General features: G+C 56.2%; 1 protein-coding gene across 1 annotated transcript in view; it reads left to right on the forward strand.

Annotated features, from left to right (window-relative positions):
* Window positions 1-339: 339 nt before the first annotated feature.
* The window catches only part of Tnfrsf8 (TNF receptor superfamily member 8), a 58,647-nt gene continuing 41,615 nt past the window's right edge, over window positions 340-17,371 (forward strand). Inside the window, exons 1-4 of the mRNA XM_077791358.1 lie at window positions 340-416; window positions 5,228-5,291; window positions 5,425-5,553; window positions 13,130-13,217. Of these exons, the coding sequence (XP_077647484.1) occupies window positions 340-416; window positions 5,228-5,291; window positions 5,425-5,553; window positions 13,130-13,217 (358 nt within the window). The remainder of the gene's footprint in view (window positions 417-5,227; window positions 5,292-5,424; window positions 5,554-13,129; window positions 13,218-17,371) is intronic.

The following is a 17,371-nucleotide window of genomic DNA, read 5'->3' on the forward strand; positions in this document are numbered from 1 at the left end:
GGGGCCTGACACTTTGCAGTAGCAGATGAGGTGCAGAAGCCTGAGGGTCCTCCAGCCATTCTGGGCTCAGGAAGAACAATAAGCCCATCTTTACAGCACACAGGCTGCTTGCTTGTTTCTGAGCCTTGGTTTCCATGTCTGAAAACACCACACACACACACACACACACACACACACACACACACACAGGCAAAGACACCCACGACCTGCGGTCCATGTCCTTTCTTTGGAGTGGATGATCAATAAGTGACTATGTATCGACTGTTGAAGGAAAGGCGCAAAGAGAGAAGCCAGGGGAAGGGGAAGCGCTGGAAGGGATCCTGAGCTCTATGCATCAGGATGAAGCGGCACTGCCTCTTTCCCTCAGAGGAGAGTGCCGTGGTCTCCTCCAGCGGCAGTGGAATGCCTGTGGATTGGTATCCAAATGCTCTGTTCATGAGTTCCTGCCATAGTCAGTCCATTCACCCATCCCACCTGCTTAAGCACCCACCTCTTCACCAACCCAACCACCCACCCATCCATCCACCCCCTGATTAATTTCACAGCAAATCTTTGTGAGTGGGGAAGGGTGGATGGTGGTTGCTTTCTCTGCAGTTTCCTGACAGCTGCCCCTTCTGAAGAATCTAGAGAGCCTGGGAGGTGGCCTGAGTAATGGTGTCAGGACACCTTTTCCCTTCCTGAGGCTAAGATGGGGCTGGGGGCCCTGGGGATCCCTGGGGCCTCCCAATCTCCAGTCCCACCTCCAGGGCCCAGCGACCTTTCCCACCCTAACGCCCTTGCTGAGACCAGCAGCGCGCTCCTTAGCGCCACCTCGTCAAATCCGGGGCGGGCCATTTAAACAGCGAAGGGGAGTGTCTCCCGTGTCCCCTCCGGTGGCACGTGCTCCCCGCTTCTTCGCTGCTAGAGGCTGCGTTCCTGGAAGCACTTCTGGGTCGGGGGAGGGAAGAATCAGGGCTCAGCCCTCGGAGAAGGGGCAGCCACTTTTGAAGTGACTTCACCGCGTGCGGTTGAGTGCCGGCGAGGTGGCCCCGGCACCTCCCGAGCCCAAGCGCGGACCGCACGTGGGCGCTGCGCTTCCCAGGTGGGCGCGGGTGGCAGCCCGGGCCGCGTCCCGCCCCCGGGATGCTCGCCCTCCGCGCTGCGCTGGGACTGTGGCTCCTGGGGACGCTCGGAGCCTTCCCACAGGTAAGGCGGTGGCAGGAACCTGGGGAGGCGCCCGCTGTCCACAGCCCCGGACGGTGTGTGGTGCCGGGGCGCAGCGGAGGGCGCGGCGGGCGCAGGGACGTTCCTCGCCGCGTCCCCGTCCAGCGTCCCTGTCCAGCGGGCCGGCAGGTGGGAGGTTGTCTGGGAGGCTAGCGGGGCGCCTCCTCCCGCCCGCCGATCTCTAATTCTAATTGAACTATTTCTATTGAACTGTCCCCACTGCGCACAGGTGGTCGGGCCAGATGGGGCCTCCCTTGGCGGCAGGAGGTTGGTGGCTCTGCCCAGCTGCCGCTCTGTCTCTAGGCTGCCACTGGCTGGAGGTCTAGGGAGAGAGGGTCAGAGAGGGTCAGAGACAAAGGCTGGACTAGCTTCCCCAGCCCTGGGGGCATTGAGTGGCCTGGAGCACATGGTGGACTTTGTCCCTGGAGAAGGGTCAGCCGTGGGACTGGCTTCTGTTGTGGGAAGCCCAGAAAAGAGTTTGGGAACCGCATTAGAAAACCTGAGCAGTTAGCCTGGCACGGTGTGGCACACATGTGACCCCCAGACCAGGAGGATCCCAGGAGAGGCCAGAGGACCCCCAGTTCCTGGCCAGCCCGGGCAACAGTGGGACCCTGTCTCAAAACAAAATAAAATAAAAAAGGCTGGGGATGTAGCGCAGTGGAGAGCCCCAAGGTTTCAAACGGGGGGGGGGGAGTTTTTCCATCTTCCAGTAGCAAACCCTAGACTAGGTGCTGGCATAGGGGTGGGGAGACCTCAGCAGGGTCTGCAGAGCCCCGTCTGCAGAGGAGAGAGAGCCCCTGGCTGAATACAAACTGGGGAGAAGGAGGGAAGAGCCTGGCTGCTGGTGGGGACAGCTCCCTCTGTCTATGGGAACAGCCTTGGGCGCTGGGAAGTTGAGTCCCATCCACTGGGGCCTCAGGCAGGGTGGGCACCAGGCAGGAGGGAGAGGGAACAAGTGTCCCCTTCCATCTCCAGCCAGGCAATGGGAACCACCTGCCCTGCAGAGGGCAGAGGAGGGCAGCCCATTGTGCACACAGCAGGGACTCGGCTAGAGAATCCACCCAGTGCTCCTAGCCCTCAGTGGGGGCGGGGAAGGTAATAGGACTCCGAGAGACCGAGGGCAGGAAGGAGTGGGGGGAGAGGCAAGAGCTAGGGAGACTTTGCTGTGTTTGGTGACTGAAGCTAGTGTGCTGCAGAGAGAAATCCCTTTAAAAAAAAAAAAAAAAAAAAAAACAGGGGCTGGGGCTGTGGTCAGTTGTAGAGCACCTGCCTAGCATGTGGAGGCTTGGGTTCTACCCTCAGCACCGCATGTAACTAACTAACTAACTAACTAACTAAATATATGTATGTCTAAAAATACAATAACACTGTAAAAGCTATACATTTAATAACACATGGGATTTGTGACTATATTCTAAAAGCAAAAACTATAAATGCTTCAGATAAAACTGTTTTTTTTTAAGGTACGAAGGTTTTTTTTTGTTTGTTTTTTGGTACTGGGGATTGAACCCAGGGGTGCTTAACCACTGAGCCACACTCCCAGCCTTTTAAAATATATTATTTAGAGACAGGTCTCACTGAGTTGCGTAGGGTGTTGTTATATTGCTGAGGCTGGATTTGAACTCATGCTTCTTCTGTCTCAGCCTCCCAAGCCACCAGGATTACAGGCATGCACCACCATGCCAGACAGAACCTGGGGTTCTTGCACAAGCTAGGCAGGCTGTCTACCACTGGGCTACACTATATCCCCAGCCCTTTTTTAAAAAAATTTATTTTGAAACAGGGTCTTGCTAGATTGCTCAGGCTGGCATTCAACCTAAGATCCTCCTGTCTCAGCCTCCTGAGCAGCTGGGGTTACAGGTGTGCATCCCTGCACCTGGCTTCCTTTACAGACCTTTGTAGGTGCATGGCCATATTTGTATTGTTTTTGTAGAAATACACAGGGCTTCCCATAAACCATAACCTCTGGTTCATATGACTCTTCATTTGGCTTTTATAACATCTTCCATGTCTTGGAGAGCTTTCCATATGGATATTTTAAGATCTGCTTATCTTAAAACACTGCCTAGTATTCTACAAAGTGGGGAATTTCTTATTTATGTCCCTGAAGAAAGAGTGGGTTTTTTTTTTTTTTTTTTTTTTGTACTGGAGATGGAACTCAGGGGACTCAACCACTGAGCCACATCCCAGCCCTATTTTGTATTTTATTTAGAGAGAGGGTCTCACTGAGTCGCTTACTTTTGCTGAGGTTGGCTTTGAACTTGCGACCCTCCTGCCTCAGCCTCCCGAGCTGCTGGGATGACAGGCATGCGCCACCCCGCCCGGCCCACTGTGTTTTCCTTGTTGGTTGTCATGATGGACGGCTCTATATGGATGCTTTGGGGGAATGTGATTCTTTCCTGGAGATGAGGTAGGCATTTAAATTAGCAGAGAAACGCCAGATTGCCTCGGGTGGGGAGTGGGCTCTACCAGATAGATAGCTTCCAACAGCGAGCCAGGCCAACTCCCTGCACCCCGTCACACTCATCTTCTGAGTTCTCCTTTTGTGACTGGTAAGAGGCGCCAGACCCTTATTGACATGATTTGCATTTCCCGCTTGCTGGGCAGGCTGAACATTCCTCGTGGGCTCACCCTGCTGGGTCCTTCCTGGGGGGAATCAGGGTGTCTGTGGGATAGGAGCTGCCTGTCCAGCCCAGTACCCCTGCTGGCCCCTCTAACTTCGTCCACATTCACTTAGGGGGGAAAAATCCCAAGTCAGAGTTTGCATTTCCTTGAGTTTTAAATCCTCCTTTCATCTCCATCTGATTTTTTGAGATGATCATTTTGCCGCTGGCACCCCCAGGCAAGGATGCCCTCTGCTAAAGAGTAGTAGCTTGTGACACCCCCTACCACCCTCTTCCCAAGATGGTTTCTTGGGAAGACCCCTACAAATCTGGAAAGACCCCTGCAAATCTGCAGAATTGATTCCCCACATCGAGGTCCTTCTCCTCCGGACACCCCAGGGTGGGGTGGGGGCCAAGCCTTGCTGTGAACTCCTTGGCTTAGGATCCCCCAGCATGGTCTTCCCGGCCAGCGCTGGGGCTACCAGGGCCTCCCCCCACATCCCCCCATCCCAGCCCAGTTTCCTCCACAGATGTAGACGGTGGGCGTTGTCAAGAAGGGATCTGCTGGGGTGATGGCCTGGCCTGTGCGTCTCACCCCCTCCTGGACTCCCCATTCTTGAGGCTTAGCTACTCTTCTAGTAAAGGCTAAATTGGAAATTCCAGGTACTGGTAAGAGGGCCGGAGAGCCTTTCTGGTTTTGTTTTGGTTTAGTTTGGTTTTTGCAGCCCTGGGGATGGAGCCCAGAGGCACCTTACCAGTGAGCTACACCCAGCCCTTTTTATGTTCTTTTGAGGCAGGGTGGAGGTGGTCCTCCTGCCTTGGCCTCCCCCTCCCCTAGTAGCTGGGGTTAGGGTTAGGCAGCACACTCCGCAGGGCTCCTGGTTTGATGTGGCTTTTTGTTCAACTCCAGAATTCCTCCTGATGCACCAGGAAGGGACCCTGACAGGAGGGGTGCAGGGAGGAGGGCCTTCCTTGCCGGCCTTCCTTGCCTCTGCTGGGAGCAGCAGGAGCACCCTGGGGCTGGGGAGCCACATCACTCAGCTTGAGAGCAGCCCGTGCTGGGAGGAGGGCAGCCCTTACTGGAAGTTTCTGCTGCTCCCACTCATATCTGCCCCAGACGTGCTTCTCGAGTAGATGTGATTCATCCTTAGGTCGCACATGCCCCTCTCACCCCTCACCCTGGGACAGCCATCAGAAGGAAAGCGGGGGAGTCTGCACAGATGGCCAGCTTGGCCCAGCCTGGGCCTGGTGGCTGGGGTGGCCCATCTGAGATCCTGGTCCCCATTTTCCAAAATAGTCCTAAGTCCTTATCTGTTGATGGGCAGATTCAGCAAATCTTAAATGAGCAGCTACTCTGTGCCTGGCGCAGCTCCAGGGGCTCTCGTCCCAGGCTGTCCCAGCCTGTGCTCATACGCCTCCAGCGACAAGTGCTCACTCCTTCCTCCCGAGGCCGCTCTGGCCATCGCGGGCAGCTCTGACATTCAGGTCTTCTTGAAGGACTGACGCTACCTACTGGTTCTGGAAGCAAGTTATCCCCCTCTTCCTCAGAAATACCCCTCCGTGATGAGAAGACCGAGACCTGGCCCCTGAGTCCCCACACGGCTCTCCCACCCTCCAGGGTGTCTTCCCCATCGGGCGTGAGCTTGAGGCCCCTCCCCAGCTCTTCCCATCCACGCATTCAGCAAAAGTCTGTGCGCAGGGCACGGCACAGCAGGTGTCTGCCCAGGGACCCGTCATCCTGCAGGCGGTGGGACAGTCCAGAGACTGTGCTGGCTGCAACGAGGGAGGACCCTGGGCCAGCGCCAGAGACAGGCAGCTCCCCTGGGTGGGGCCAGCCAGCCTGCGGGAGGTGGAAGGGAGGAGCAGCCAGGCGGAGACCAGGGGAGGAGGGGTCAGGGATCCTGTCCACACGGGGGGCTCAGCCACTGGGCAGATGGTGGAAAGGCCTGCGGAGGGACAGAGCCGTGCCTGGGAGGACAGCACACATTCTGTGTTGCCCATGTGCCAGTGGGGGCTGGGTACTGAAGCCCAGCCTGGAACCGGAGGCCCCGGAGCTGTGCCAGGCACAGAGCAGCTGCTCATTTAAGATTAGCTGAATCTGCCCAAATCAAAAAATCCCAGCACACGGTCCTGGGGAATGTCACTCCAGGGCTGGATGCTTTTGACCAGCTTGAGGTTTAGTTGAGGTGTGGCCCTGACTCTTGCTGTGGCCCAGACTCTGGTAGTAGCCTAAACAACTTGGTACAGAAACCGCTGTGGAATTTCTCCAGGGCCGGAAGAGCATCCCTGGGGAAGGAAGGCTAAGCAGTTGCCCAATCTGGCCTCGAGGCCAGACCACGGGAGCACTGACTCACACTTTTCCATCCCCAGCCACGTTTGTAAGCTCCAGAACCTTGCAGGGCTCCCTATTGTCAAATGTCCTTTCCGGACGTCACTCTCAGGGAACAGTAGTTCTGTGAGAACAGGGTTCTGTGGTCACCCCCGTTGGAGAAACAAAGTACATTGTGTCTGTCTACCCCCCCAAAACCTTTTCTTGGTGAATCTGAAAGTGAGGAAGCCTCTCAGGCTTGGAGGGGATATGCCATTTACAATCAAAACCTCTTCAGTGGGATCTAGGGATCCTTTCTGGTTACATTTCTTTTCTGTTGAACCTGTCATCAAGGCAGTCCCGGGCTTTGATGAAACCCTACTCGGGAAGCCAGAAGTGAAGAGCAGACATGTCCCCAGGGCCAAAGGTCCTGCGTCCTGGTCTGTCTCCTCCTGCTCCCACCGTCCGACCCCTCTGCCCGCCCAGCGCCCCCAGCCCGAGCCTCTCTAGCCCCATGTCACTGCTCTGGCTGTGCCTCTGGCCTGGGATGGTCCCCTCAGGTCTGCTGTCAGTCATCCTCCACTAAATGGAACCCATCACGAATCCCCCAGATGAGCTCTTCTTCTCTGCTCGTCTCCTGATGGTCAGGATATTTGCATTAGAGGATTCATGAATTTATCTGTCCTTATCTATGAGATTCTTCTTCATTGATTCATTCCCCAGGTTTTTATTTCGTATCTCCTGTGGGCCTGTTCTGGGAACTCTCCTCATGAAACTGAATCATCTAGAACTGACCTCTGTATTGCCCCAAAGCCACGCCCAGGGCCTGGTTCATGCTGGGCAGGCTGGAAGGGGACTGTATTTGTTTGTTGTGTTGCTGTAACAAAAATCCCAAGGTAAGGAACTTTATAAAGAAAAGAGGGTTACATAGCTCACAGTTTTGGAGGCTAAAAGCCTAAGATAGGGTGGCCCCATCCGTTGAACCTCTGGTGGGGTCTCTGGCTGCATCACAGCATGGCTCGTGGCATCAGGGCAGGGGTGCCTGGGACAGGGAGAGATCACATGCCAAGTGCCAGAGAAATTCAGAGACTGAACTCTCGATTTTAGAGCAACTTGCTGTCTCGGGAACTAACCAGAATCCCTCGAGGACCACATCGATCCCTTCCAGTGACCTCACTTCCTCCACTGGGCCCCTCAGCTTTTGAAGGTTCTGCCACATCCAAACCCTGCCACACCGGGGTCCAAACTCTGGCGTATGGACCTTTGGGAGACCAACCATGTCCCACCACGGCAGGGACCCGGGTTTCTGACATCTTCTCAGCTTGGGCCTTCAACTTCCCCTCCTGGCTGTCAATCACCACAAACTTCGTGGTTTAAAACAACCCAGATTGTCTTCTCGTAGTTCAGTGGTTCCGAGGTCCACCACGGTTGCCACTGGGCAGTCAGGACGTGGCAGGGTGTCCCTCCTGCCTGGGGGCTCTGGGGGGCTGCACCCCTTGTCTTTTCCAGCCTTTGGAGCCTTCTGGATTCCGTGGCTCTGGTTTCAAGCTCCTCTGATTGTTTCCGTTGCCGTCACCCCTTCCGACTCTGAGCCTCTCCTGGGTCCCTCTGTGGTAGGACCCCTGTGGTGGTGTCCGCCACCAAGAAAATCCAGGATCACCCTCGTCTCAAGATCAGCTGATCAGCTGTCTTAGTTCCACCTGCCACCTTGATTCCCCTTTGCCACACCGGGTGACTTGTTCACAGAGTCAGGGACCAGGATGTGGACATCTTGGGGGGATGCTGTTGGCTGACCACAGAGCCCTCCAGGTCTCCTTCCATCCTACGTGGGACTGCCACCTCACACAGGTCCTGGCACACGGGGTGTGCACATGTCCCTGAGGTTCCTTGCAGCTGGGCCAGAATCCATCCTGCGCGGCCGTCTCTGTGCCTGCTGTCGGGACTCATCTGCTGCCGGGGGCCAGGAAGCACAGAGGTGGGCGCTGGGGGAGCTGCACCCGGGAGCAGATGTCTGTCCTCGAGGTGTGTTCCAGGTGGGGCAGGATGATGCAGTTCAGGGGTCTCTTGGTGAGGTGTTCAGGTAAGTGCTGGGGGGCGGAGAGAGGGGTTCAGCGCCTCCTAGGATCAGGTGACCAAGCCCAGCAAGCTGTGGTGCAGTCTGGTGGCTACTTATCAGCCTGGTGCTTGGCAGAATAACTGTCCTCTAAACACCCACATGCCAATCCCTGGAGCCCCAAGGCTGTCACCTTAACATGGCAAAAAGATCTTCGTGGAGAGTGATGGGCAACCACCCTGAGATGGAGAGACTGTCATGGATTGTCAGGGTGACCTCGATCTAATTGCACAAGTCCTTAAAAGCAGAGAGTCCTTCCTGGCTGTGTTAGAGAGATGATGTGGGAGAAGAGAGAAGTGAGGTGAGAGGGCACAGCCGCCATTGTTGGCTTTGCAGATGGAGAAAGGGGCTGTATCAGACTGCGATGCGTTGCTATAACAAAATACCCAAGGCTGAGTAAAGAGGTGTATTTGGCTCATGACTTTGGTGCCTGGAATCTCCAAACAGCACGGTGCAGTTCCCTGGGGAGGGCCCCCCTCCCCCCCAGCTGTGTTGTAACATGGCGGAGAGGTGGAAGGGGAGACAGCCACCTGCAGGAGAAGGACCCGCGCCAGGGAGGAAGCCAGTGACCTCACAAACAGGGCTTGTTCTTTTCAAAACCGTCTGCTCTGGTGGGGCCACCAGAATGTGCCCCCACGAGGGAAGTGCCAACCCCTCGACACCCTAATCACCCAAGCCTCACCCTCAAAGCTCCCCCAACATCCCAACGCCACCACACCGGGGACCAAGGTGACAACATGTGAACCGTCTGGAGGACAGAGCCCCCACACCACGGCGGGGCCAAGGTGGCCTCCAGAACCTGCAGCAGCGTCAGCAGGCGGCCAGCGGGGCAGCGGGACCCAGGCCTGTAGCCCGGGGCACTGCCCACACTGGGGTGGGCGAGGAAGGACGCGGCCTGCTGACGCCTTGCCTTTAGCCTGCTGAGGCCTCAGCTGGGTGGGGTGACCAGGGAGGGCTCTTCTGAGGAGGTGGCACACGAGTGAGCTGGGGTGCCCCAGGTGAGGGGCTTGGGGTGGCCAGGGGAACAGTGTGCGCTGGACCCTGGAGGGAGCATGTGGGGTGCCAGGGGGGTATGGGGAGAGGGAGAGGGTGCCAGGGGTGCCCAGCGGGCGGAGGGCAGGGCAGCTGGGGCAGGGCCTCTTGGACAAGGTCAGGACTTTATTCACAGCTGGGCTGGAAAGGTCTGCGTGTCTCCCCGGGTAGAGGGAAGATCAGATTCATGTGTTCAAAACACTCCTCTGGCATCTTCTCCGCGAGTGGGGTGCAGGGACAGCGAGGGTGGGAGCAGACCCTCAGGTGGCCACAGGGGGTCAGGTCAAGAGGGCAGGGAGGTGAGGACGAGCTGGTGGACGTCAAACCTCAGTTAAACAGACACAGCCAGTGACCAGGGGAGGCAGGGAGAGGAGGAGTTTCAGAGAGTCCACCTCTGGGGCCTGGGGTGGGCTCCATGCTTGGCAGCAGAGCCTGGTGGATAAGGTGTGTGCAAGATGGGTCCAAACCCTGGCTGGGCTGTGGCATGTGGGTGACTTGAAGTCAGGTCTCTTAACCTGCCTGTGTTTTCCTTTCCCCAGCTGTGAAGTGGGCTGATAGTTGCTGGCTGTTAGAATTACTTTCCCTGGACCGGTGCGGTGGTGCCCGTCTGTCATCCCAGCAGCTTGGGAGGCTGAGGCAGGAGGGTCGCAAGTTCAAAGCCAGCCTCAGCAACTTAGTGAGACCCTGTCTCAAAATAAAAAACAAAAAGGGCTGGGGCTGGGGCTCAGTGGCTAAGCGCCCCTGGGTTCAATCCCCAGAACTTCTCTTGCCAGAAGCAATCCATGCGGCATCTCTTGCTTTCTTTCCAGCGCTCCTCAAACTTTAAAGTACCTTTGACGCCCCTCGGGAGCTTGTTAAAATGCAGGTCCCCATTCAACTGGCCGCACCTGGCTCACAGTTTGGAATTCTGCTTTCGGAGCAAGTTCCCAGGTGATGCGGTTGGTGGCTGCTGGTCCCAGCTCCTCACCTTGGGTGATCAGGTGTGGGGACTCGCCACCTCCACTCTGGCCCCTCTGGGGATTTTGCATTCGACCCCACCTCGGCCTCAGACTCTGGGCTCCCACAGGTGTGGCCGGGCCCCTTTTCCTCTTGGCTGGGACCAGGTGGGGCTTGTTGAAAGTGAAATTTACCAGGTCTAACAGGGAAAACCAAACCAACCTGAAAATAGGCCCCGTGAGGGTTCAGGCCGCTCCCTCTCGGTGCCGCTCGGGTTGGACCATGGCCTCCCCTTGCACAGCTCAGCACCCTGTGGACACCTTGCCTGGCCTCCAACCTGCCGGGGAACCCCACCCAAAAGCCCCCCGCCAGTCCTCGGGCTTCCCCCTCCCACTCTTCCCTTCCTGACCCCCCCCCCAGGCAGGAGCCAGTGCAAAGTCCCAGCCGGTCACCCCTTTCCCCAGGGGCAGAAGCAGTGGATGGGCCCCTCAGCATCTGGGCGCACAGCCCTGGGGAACGGCGGGTCCTTCTTTCTTCTGTCGTTATTTAGGTCCTTAACGTTTAGAGCTTCAAATTTCCCCAGACGCTGCAGACGCCAAGGCTGTCGCTGCCGCTCTGCTGGGACGGGGTGGCTGAGGAGGGTGCTTGTGCCTGGTCAGCGGGGGACACACAGGGGAGGGCAGGCACAGGGCCGGGTGGAAGCTATCTATGCTTGACATGAGGCCAGGCCAGCTTTGGGCCCAGGCGGTGTGCCAGGGGGAAGCTCAGGGTCCCTGGGGCCATTTCTCTCTAGTTTATGTGCTGGGATATCCGGGGAAGGTGGCTTGTCCCTTCTGGGGGTGACAGGTCCCCAAGGGAAGTTCGGGTTTCCATTTGCCCCTGGCCCAGAATAGGGGCTGGATGCCCTTGGGCCGTGTCTAAAGCCAGTTGACTGCAAGCTGGCACGCAGGGTGATCTTGGGCAGCCGCGGGAGCTGGTTTCCATGGTAACAGGCCTCATGGACCACGCCTGGCTTCTGCCACTGTTACATGCATCACTTTTAGACACTAAATGTCCCTTGGCTTGTCCCCATTTTCTGGGCTCTTGTAAATGACATCGCAGGCACAAAAGATCCCCCCGTGTCTCTGCTGGAGAAGCTGCTCTCTGGGGCCTGGGGCATCGGGGGCCTGGTAGAGCTGTGCCCCGACCTGGCCCCACCAATGTCTCTGGGAATGGCTGCGGGGACCTGGGGCTGGTCCCTTTCTCCATAACCCCCACATGGAAAATGGGGCTCCTGGTCCTCCTCTCCCTCCTTCATGGGGCTCTGAGGAGCAGGTGCGGGACATCCTGGCTGAGAGCCCCCCCTCTCTGGAAAGCCAGAGGATAGCACCCCCTGTTGGCAAGCCGCAGACTTACACAGTCTACCCAGAATTGTGGAAAAGGGCTGTCACCCAGGGCCCAGCTCGTTTTTGAGGCGTCCGATGTTTACATGGTGGTTTTAACCATATATCTAAATGGTTAATGTGGGCTGGGGGTGTAGCTCAGGGATGGAGCATTTGCCAAGTATGGGCAAAGCCTTGGGTTGTCTCCCCAACTCTGAAAAAAAAAATAGCTAATAAACATGAGAAAGGAATACAACGATGGTACTCGTCAGAGAAATGCAGATTTAAAATACAAGGAGATCACTGCACAGACACCAAATTGAGTAGAGTTTTAAAAACCAACAACACCAAGCGCTCCCAGGGTATAGACAGTTAGACGCCCGTGGGAGCAGTAGTTTAAAGACTGTCAGAGCTGAGCACATGCACACTTCATGACCCAGCCAGCCCACTCCCAGGTACATGCACAACAGCATGCATAGATTTGGGCACCAAAATGTATGTACGAGAATGTCCCCAGAAGCATCATTATCATCAAAATGTGGAAAGGACCCAATGTCCTTCCAAAGTAGAACAGATAAATTGTGCTCATTCCTGCTCTGTGGTACTACACAGCCACGGCAATGGGAGAGATTCTTACCGTATAATGTCAAATTAAGCCGGACACAGTGGCCCATGCTTGTAATCCCAACAACTCAGGAGACTGAGACGGAAGGATCGCAAGTTGAAGGCCAGCCTGGGCAACTTAGAGGGATTCTATCTCAAAAGGAAAAAGGGGCAGAGATATAGCTCAGTGGTAAGGCACCCCTGAGGGGTTCAATCCCCAGTACCATCAAACAAAACAAAACAACAAAAAATGTCGAATTAAAGACGCCAAGTACAGGAAAACAGACTGTATGGTTCCACCTAGATCAAGCTCAAAAGCAGACAAGACTGAACCATCTCTGGTGTAGAGGTGAGGCTGATGGGTTCCTTTCCAGAAGGGCATGAGGAGGGTGCTGGGGTGGGGGGCCAGGTCCTGGCTGCTGCTCTGGGTGCACCTTGTGTTCACCCGTCTGAGGACCGAGGGCTCTGGACTTGGGACCTGTGCACTTCTCTGGGGCTGTGTCAGACTTCAATTGACGCTTCTTTTGCTGCTGGGGATTGAACCCAGGCCTTGCACGGGCTAGGCAAGCACTTGACCACTGAACTACACCCCCTACCCTTAATCAATAAGTTTACTAGGAATTTTTATGGCTGGGCCCAACCCAGAGACCGGGTGTGAGGCGGCCATGCAAATTTAGGGGAGGGAGTGGGGTCTTGGTCCAAAGAGGGCCAAGAGAATTTGCTGGAGGGTTGTCTGTGAGTGGGAGAGGAGGGGAGAACAGGAGGCCCCGGTGTTCGGCCTGGTCACGAATTGCCATCACCCCCAGAAGCAGCGGGGTTGGTGGGGATGTGCAACAGAAATTCTGTCCAGTTTCTCTTCTGCAACGAGAGCTGAGTCTCAGGCCTGGTTGGCAGCAGGTGGACTCCAGGCATCCCGGGTCTGGAAGGAGCTGGGACCTGCCTGGCCTCACCAGCTTCTCTCACCCTCCAGGATCGACCCCTCAAGGCCGACTGTGCTGGAGACCCCAACCGCTACTACGACGAGGCTGCCGGAGCGTGCTGCTACCGCTGCTCCCCAGGTGAGTGGCCATGCTGGGGGTGGGGAAGGGGCATCTTTGTCTTCAGGGTTGTGACCGCTGAGAGAATGGGGAGCTGACAGTCATTGTCATTATTGCTCCAGGTTTCTGAGCACTGTCCCTAATGTCACAGAATCCGGCCTCTCTTGCCAGGGTCAGACTGGTGGAATCAGGCTAGGTGTGTTGCTGGTGCAGAGAAGCAAGTCCCTCTGTGTGGGGATCTGTTATTAATTCACAGCTGCCCCTCACTGGACATTTGCCCTGTGTACACTAGTCTGAGACCCGTGTGCTGTTTCTCTAGTGGTCACCACTTTTCCTTATCAGTCCCATTTGCAGATGAGGCCATTGGGGCTCAGCAAGCTTCAGTAAAGTGCCCAGGTCACAGAGCTGGGGCAGGGTGGAGCCATCTGGGGCTGGACCCTGGGGCTTCGTGACCCCAGGGCCTGGACTGTCACCATTCCTCCACTGTCCCTCCTTCCTGGGGTCTGGAAGCCCTCTCTGGTGTCTGCTCCAGCGCAGAGCACACATTTTGTCCCAGGGTGACCTGGACTACAAATTTCTAGGGGAACAGAGCTTGCTTGACCACAGCTGGCTTTCTGGAATGCTCACTCACCCCCAAAACGGTGGCAGATGATCAGGAAATCCTTCTGGGACATTCTTCAAATGATGTTTAGGACAAGGAGGTGAGCAAATAGAACAGGGTCACGGGGCCTTTTGGTCCCCCTGTGGTTATTATCAAAAGTCCCAAGGCGCAAGCAGTGACCTCAGATGGCTGGGCATGTGATAAAGTTGCAGTGTGGTCTCTGACCTCAAGAAGAGAGATTGCCACTGGGCGGGAGAGACCTACACTTTGACAGAGAGGAAGTCCCTGTACGTGACTTGTCACTCGTACATTAGAACTGCCACTTGCTTTGAGTAGGGCAGGACCCTGGGAGTGGGCAGCTGCTGTCTGGAGGGCTTCCTGGGCACGAGGAGGTGGGGCTCATCTGCCCACTCTTGTCTCCTGCCAGCCCTGCTGCTGGAGGGTGGCCACAGCTGTGATACACAGGTAGGAGGCAGAGGGGATGTGGCCCTAGCTGGGCAAGAACCTAGTGAGGCCGTTCCCAGACCTGTGGCCTCTTAACTTTCCCGTGAGAGCTGGACCCAGCAGGCACATCGGCCGCCAGAGGACAGAGACAAGTGTTTGGGGGGAAAATTTGATACTTTCTATTTCCAAAGACAACTCAAAGTAGTTATCATGGGAGGGAAAGTGGGACTTCGTTGAACTTTGTTGCCATATTTAATGGTTTTGTGTTGATTTTGGATGATGTCACGAGGGTCTTCGTGCTGGGTTCAGTGCTGGGGACCTCAGTGCTGAACAGGTCCCCCAGCTTGCCCTGCCCCCTTGTCTGCCTGCCCGTCCGTATTGGTCTGCTCTGGCCACCGTCACAGAAGGCTGCAGACAGGTGGCCTGAACAAGTCATTTTCCCCTGGAGGCTGGCAGGGCCAGGATCAAGATTCCAGTAGGACTTGGTTTCTTTCTTTCTTTTTAAATATATATATATATTTTAGTTGATGGACCTTTTATTTTATTTATTTATATGTAGTGCTGAGACTTGTACCCAGAGCCTCACACATGCACTGAGCCACAACCCCAGCCCCAGGCCTCGGTTTCTGATGAGGACCCTCTTCCTGCTTTATGATCAGCTGCCTTCTGATAGTGTCTTTGTCTCTTCTCTTCCCCCTCTTCCTATGAGGCCACAAGTCCTATGTGATTAGGGCACCGCCCTTAATGACCTCATTTAACCCCAATTACCTCCTGAACTCCTGTCTCCAAATACAGTTACAGTGAAGGTTAGGGTGTCAATATATGAATTGGGGGCTATGCAATTCAGTCCCTCCCATTATCCTCCCACCCATCCCCTGCCCTCTGCCCACCTACCCAGCTGCCCAGCCAGCAAATGTCTTATACTGAGGCCACTTCTCACCTTTCCAGCTCTTTCTCTGGGAACTGCTGGGTGTTTCGGAGCCTCTGGGCCTTAAGACGTGCCTGTCCCCTCCTGTCATCTGCACCTGCTGCAATCCCAGCATCCCCTTCCTTGGGGGGCCTTCTTGAGAGCCCAGTGCTGGGGGTGGCTCCACACACATCTCCCCAGCCCCTCTTGTTGGGGATTTCGCCCTCGCCCCCGTCCCTGGGATCGGTGTGACCCACAGTTCTCTGTGAACCCCCAGGGACCCCACCATCCCAGCCACAGGAGAGAGAGAGCGTCCTTCCCACCCCCGTGTCCCCTGGATCCCAGCCTTGACAGGGAGCAGGTGCAGGGGGAGTGACATCCTGGTCCCAGGTGCCCTGCACTTAGAAGCTGTGGCTTAGGAAGGGGCTCCTCCCACCACTTCCCCTCTCCCAGGTGCCGTCCTGGAGGTGGCCGGGCACCCGGTGCCTGGATGTGGGCGGGGCATTTTGCTGGAGTTTTATTGACCCTGCGCTTCTGGGTAAGTCACAGAGGAATCTCAAAAAAACCCACAAAAACCCCTCCCTCCGTCTTTGGGGGAAATTTCTGACATTTTGTCTGCCCTGCAATCAGGGCTCGGTGCGGGTCAGTCGGGGTGTGCCCGTGGGCGGGTTGGCAGAGGAAGGAAGCTGGAGCCTCTGAGATGGAGGGCTTGATGCCTCCCCCTCCGCTCACTCAGGCTGCCGTGCCTCTTCACGCCTTCAGACAGCCCCTCGCTGGCCCTCGCTCGCGCACCCCTGGGGTCAGGGAGCTCCCTCCTCTCTCCCGGGTGGGACATGCAATGTGGCAGCCCACGAGGCTGCTGGGAAGGCCTGCATGTGGCCATCTACTGAGCCACCCTGAGATCTTCCCCTGGACACTGCTCTCGGGGGCTCGGGGAGCCTGTGGGGAGCCCTGCAGGCCCTTGGTGTTCCGCGCACGGATTCTGGACTCCTCCCCTGTGCTCCAGGACTCGCTGTCTGCCCGGGATTTTTCCAAATGTTCTGCAGAGAGCACAGCTTGCCTGGGTCTGGGCAGGCGAGTCCGTCCCGTCCCAGCCCCTCTGCCATGCGTGCTTGGTCCCGTCCCAGCCCCTCTGCCATCCGTGCTTGGTCCCGTCCCAGCCCCTCTGCCATCCGTGCTTGGTCCCGTCCCAGCCCCTCTGCCATCCGTGCTTGGCTGGCTCCTCTTCACTGCGGCCCCCAGCTCCAGACCAGCTCCAGTGTCTGTTGTTGCTCTGGGCTCCGGTGCCTTCCCGTTCCACTCTCCTGACCCTCATTCCACCTGTCAGGACCTGAGTATCTTGTCATCCTGCAGGGTCCCCTGCCCAAGCACAGGGTTGGCACCTAGTAGTTTCTCATTCAATGTTTGAATGAATGGAAGAGTGACTCCGGCTGGGTTGTCCTAGCGCGCAGTTCTCTGTGTCACCTGGGGTCCAAGCACCTTTTGCTGCTGACGTCAGACCTGCAGGGGTCGAGATCCTCATAAGTGTCACAGAACCCAAGCTCAAGCTCGTCTCGGAGGCAGGACACAAATGGGCAGTTGTTGCCTCCTCTCCCTGCCTGTCCCTGCTGCCTGTCCCTCCCGCCTCCGTCTCCTCCGACCCCTGCCCTAGTCTGTGGCCATGACAACAGAATACCACAGACTGGGGAACTTATAAAAAAACAGAAATGTATTTCTCATGGTCCTGGAGGCTTGAAGGACCAATTTTGAGGTGCTGGCTGTGGCAAGGGCCTCCTTCTGTGCCGTCCTATGGTGGAAGGCAAGAGGGTGACCTTAATCCACAGTAGTGACATTAATCCATTCTCGAGGGGCAGAGCCCCCTGGTCTAGTCACCTCCTTACTTTCCACCATTTTTTTTTTAAATAAGGTAAACATGTTCTTCCTTCCTTCCTTCCTTCCTTCCTTCCTTCCTTTCTTTATTAGCTTTTTGTGGACACAGTATCTTTATTTTATTTGTATGTGGTGCTGAGGATCGAACCCAGCGCCCCGCGCATGCCAGGCAAGTGCGCTACCACTCTTTTTTTTTTTTTTTTTTTAAAGAGAGAATTTTTTTATGAGAGAGAGAGAGAGAGATCTTTCTTTTGAGAGAGAGAGAATTTTAATATTTTATTTTTTAGTTCTCGGCGGACACAACATCTTTGTTGGTATGCGGTGCTGAGGATCGAACCCGGGCCGCACGCATGC

The sequence above is a fragment of the Urocitellus parryii genome, chromosome 11 (assembly GCF_045843805.1).
Source record: "Urocitellus parryii isolate mUroPar1 chromosome 11, mUroPar1.hap1, whole genome shotgun sequence".
NCBI classification, from domain to species: Eukaryota; Metazoa; Chordata; class Mammalia; order Rodentia; family Sciuridae; genus Urocitellus; species Urocitellus parryii.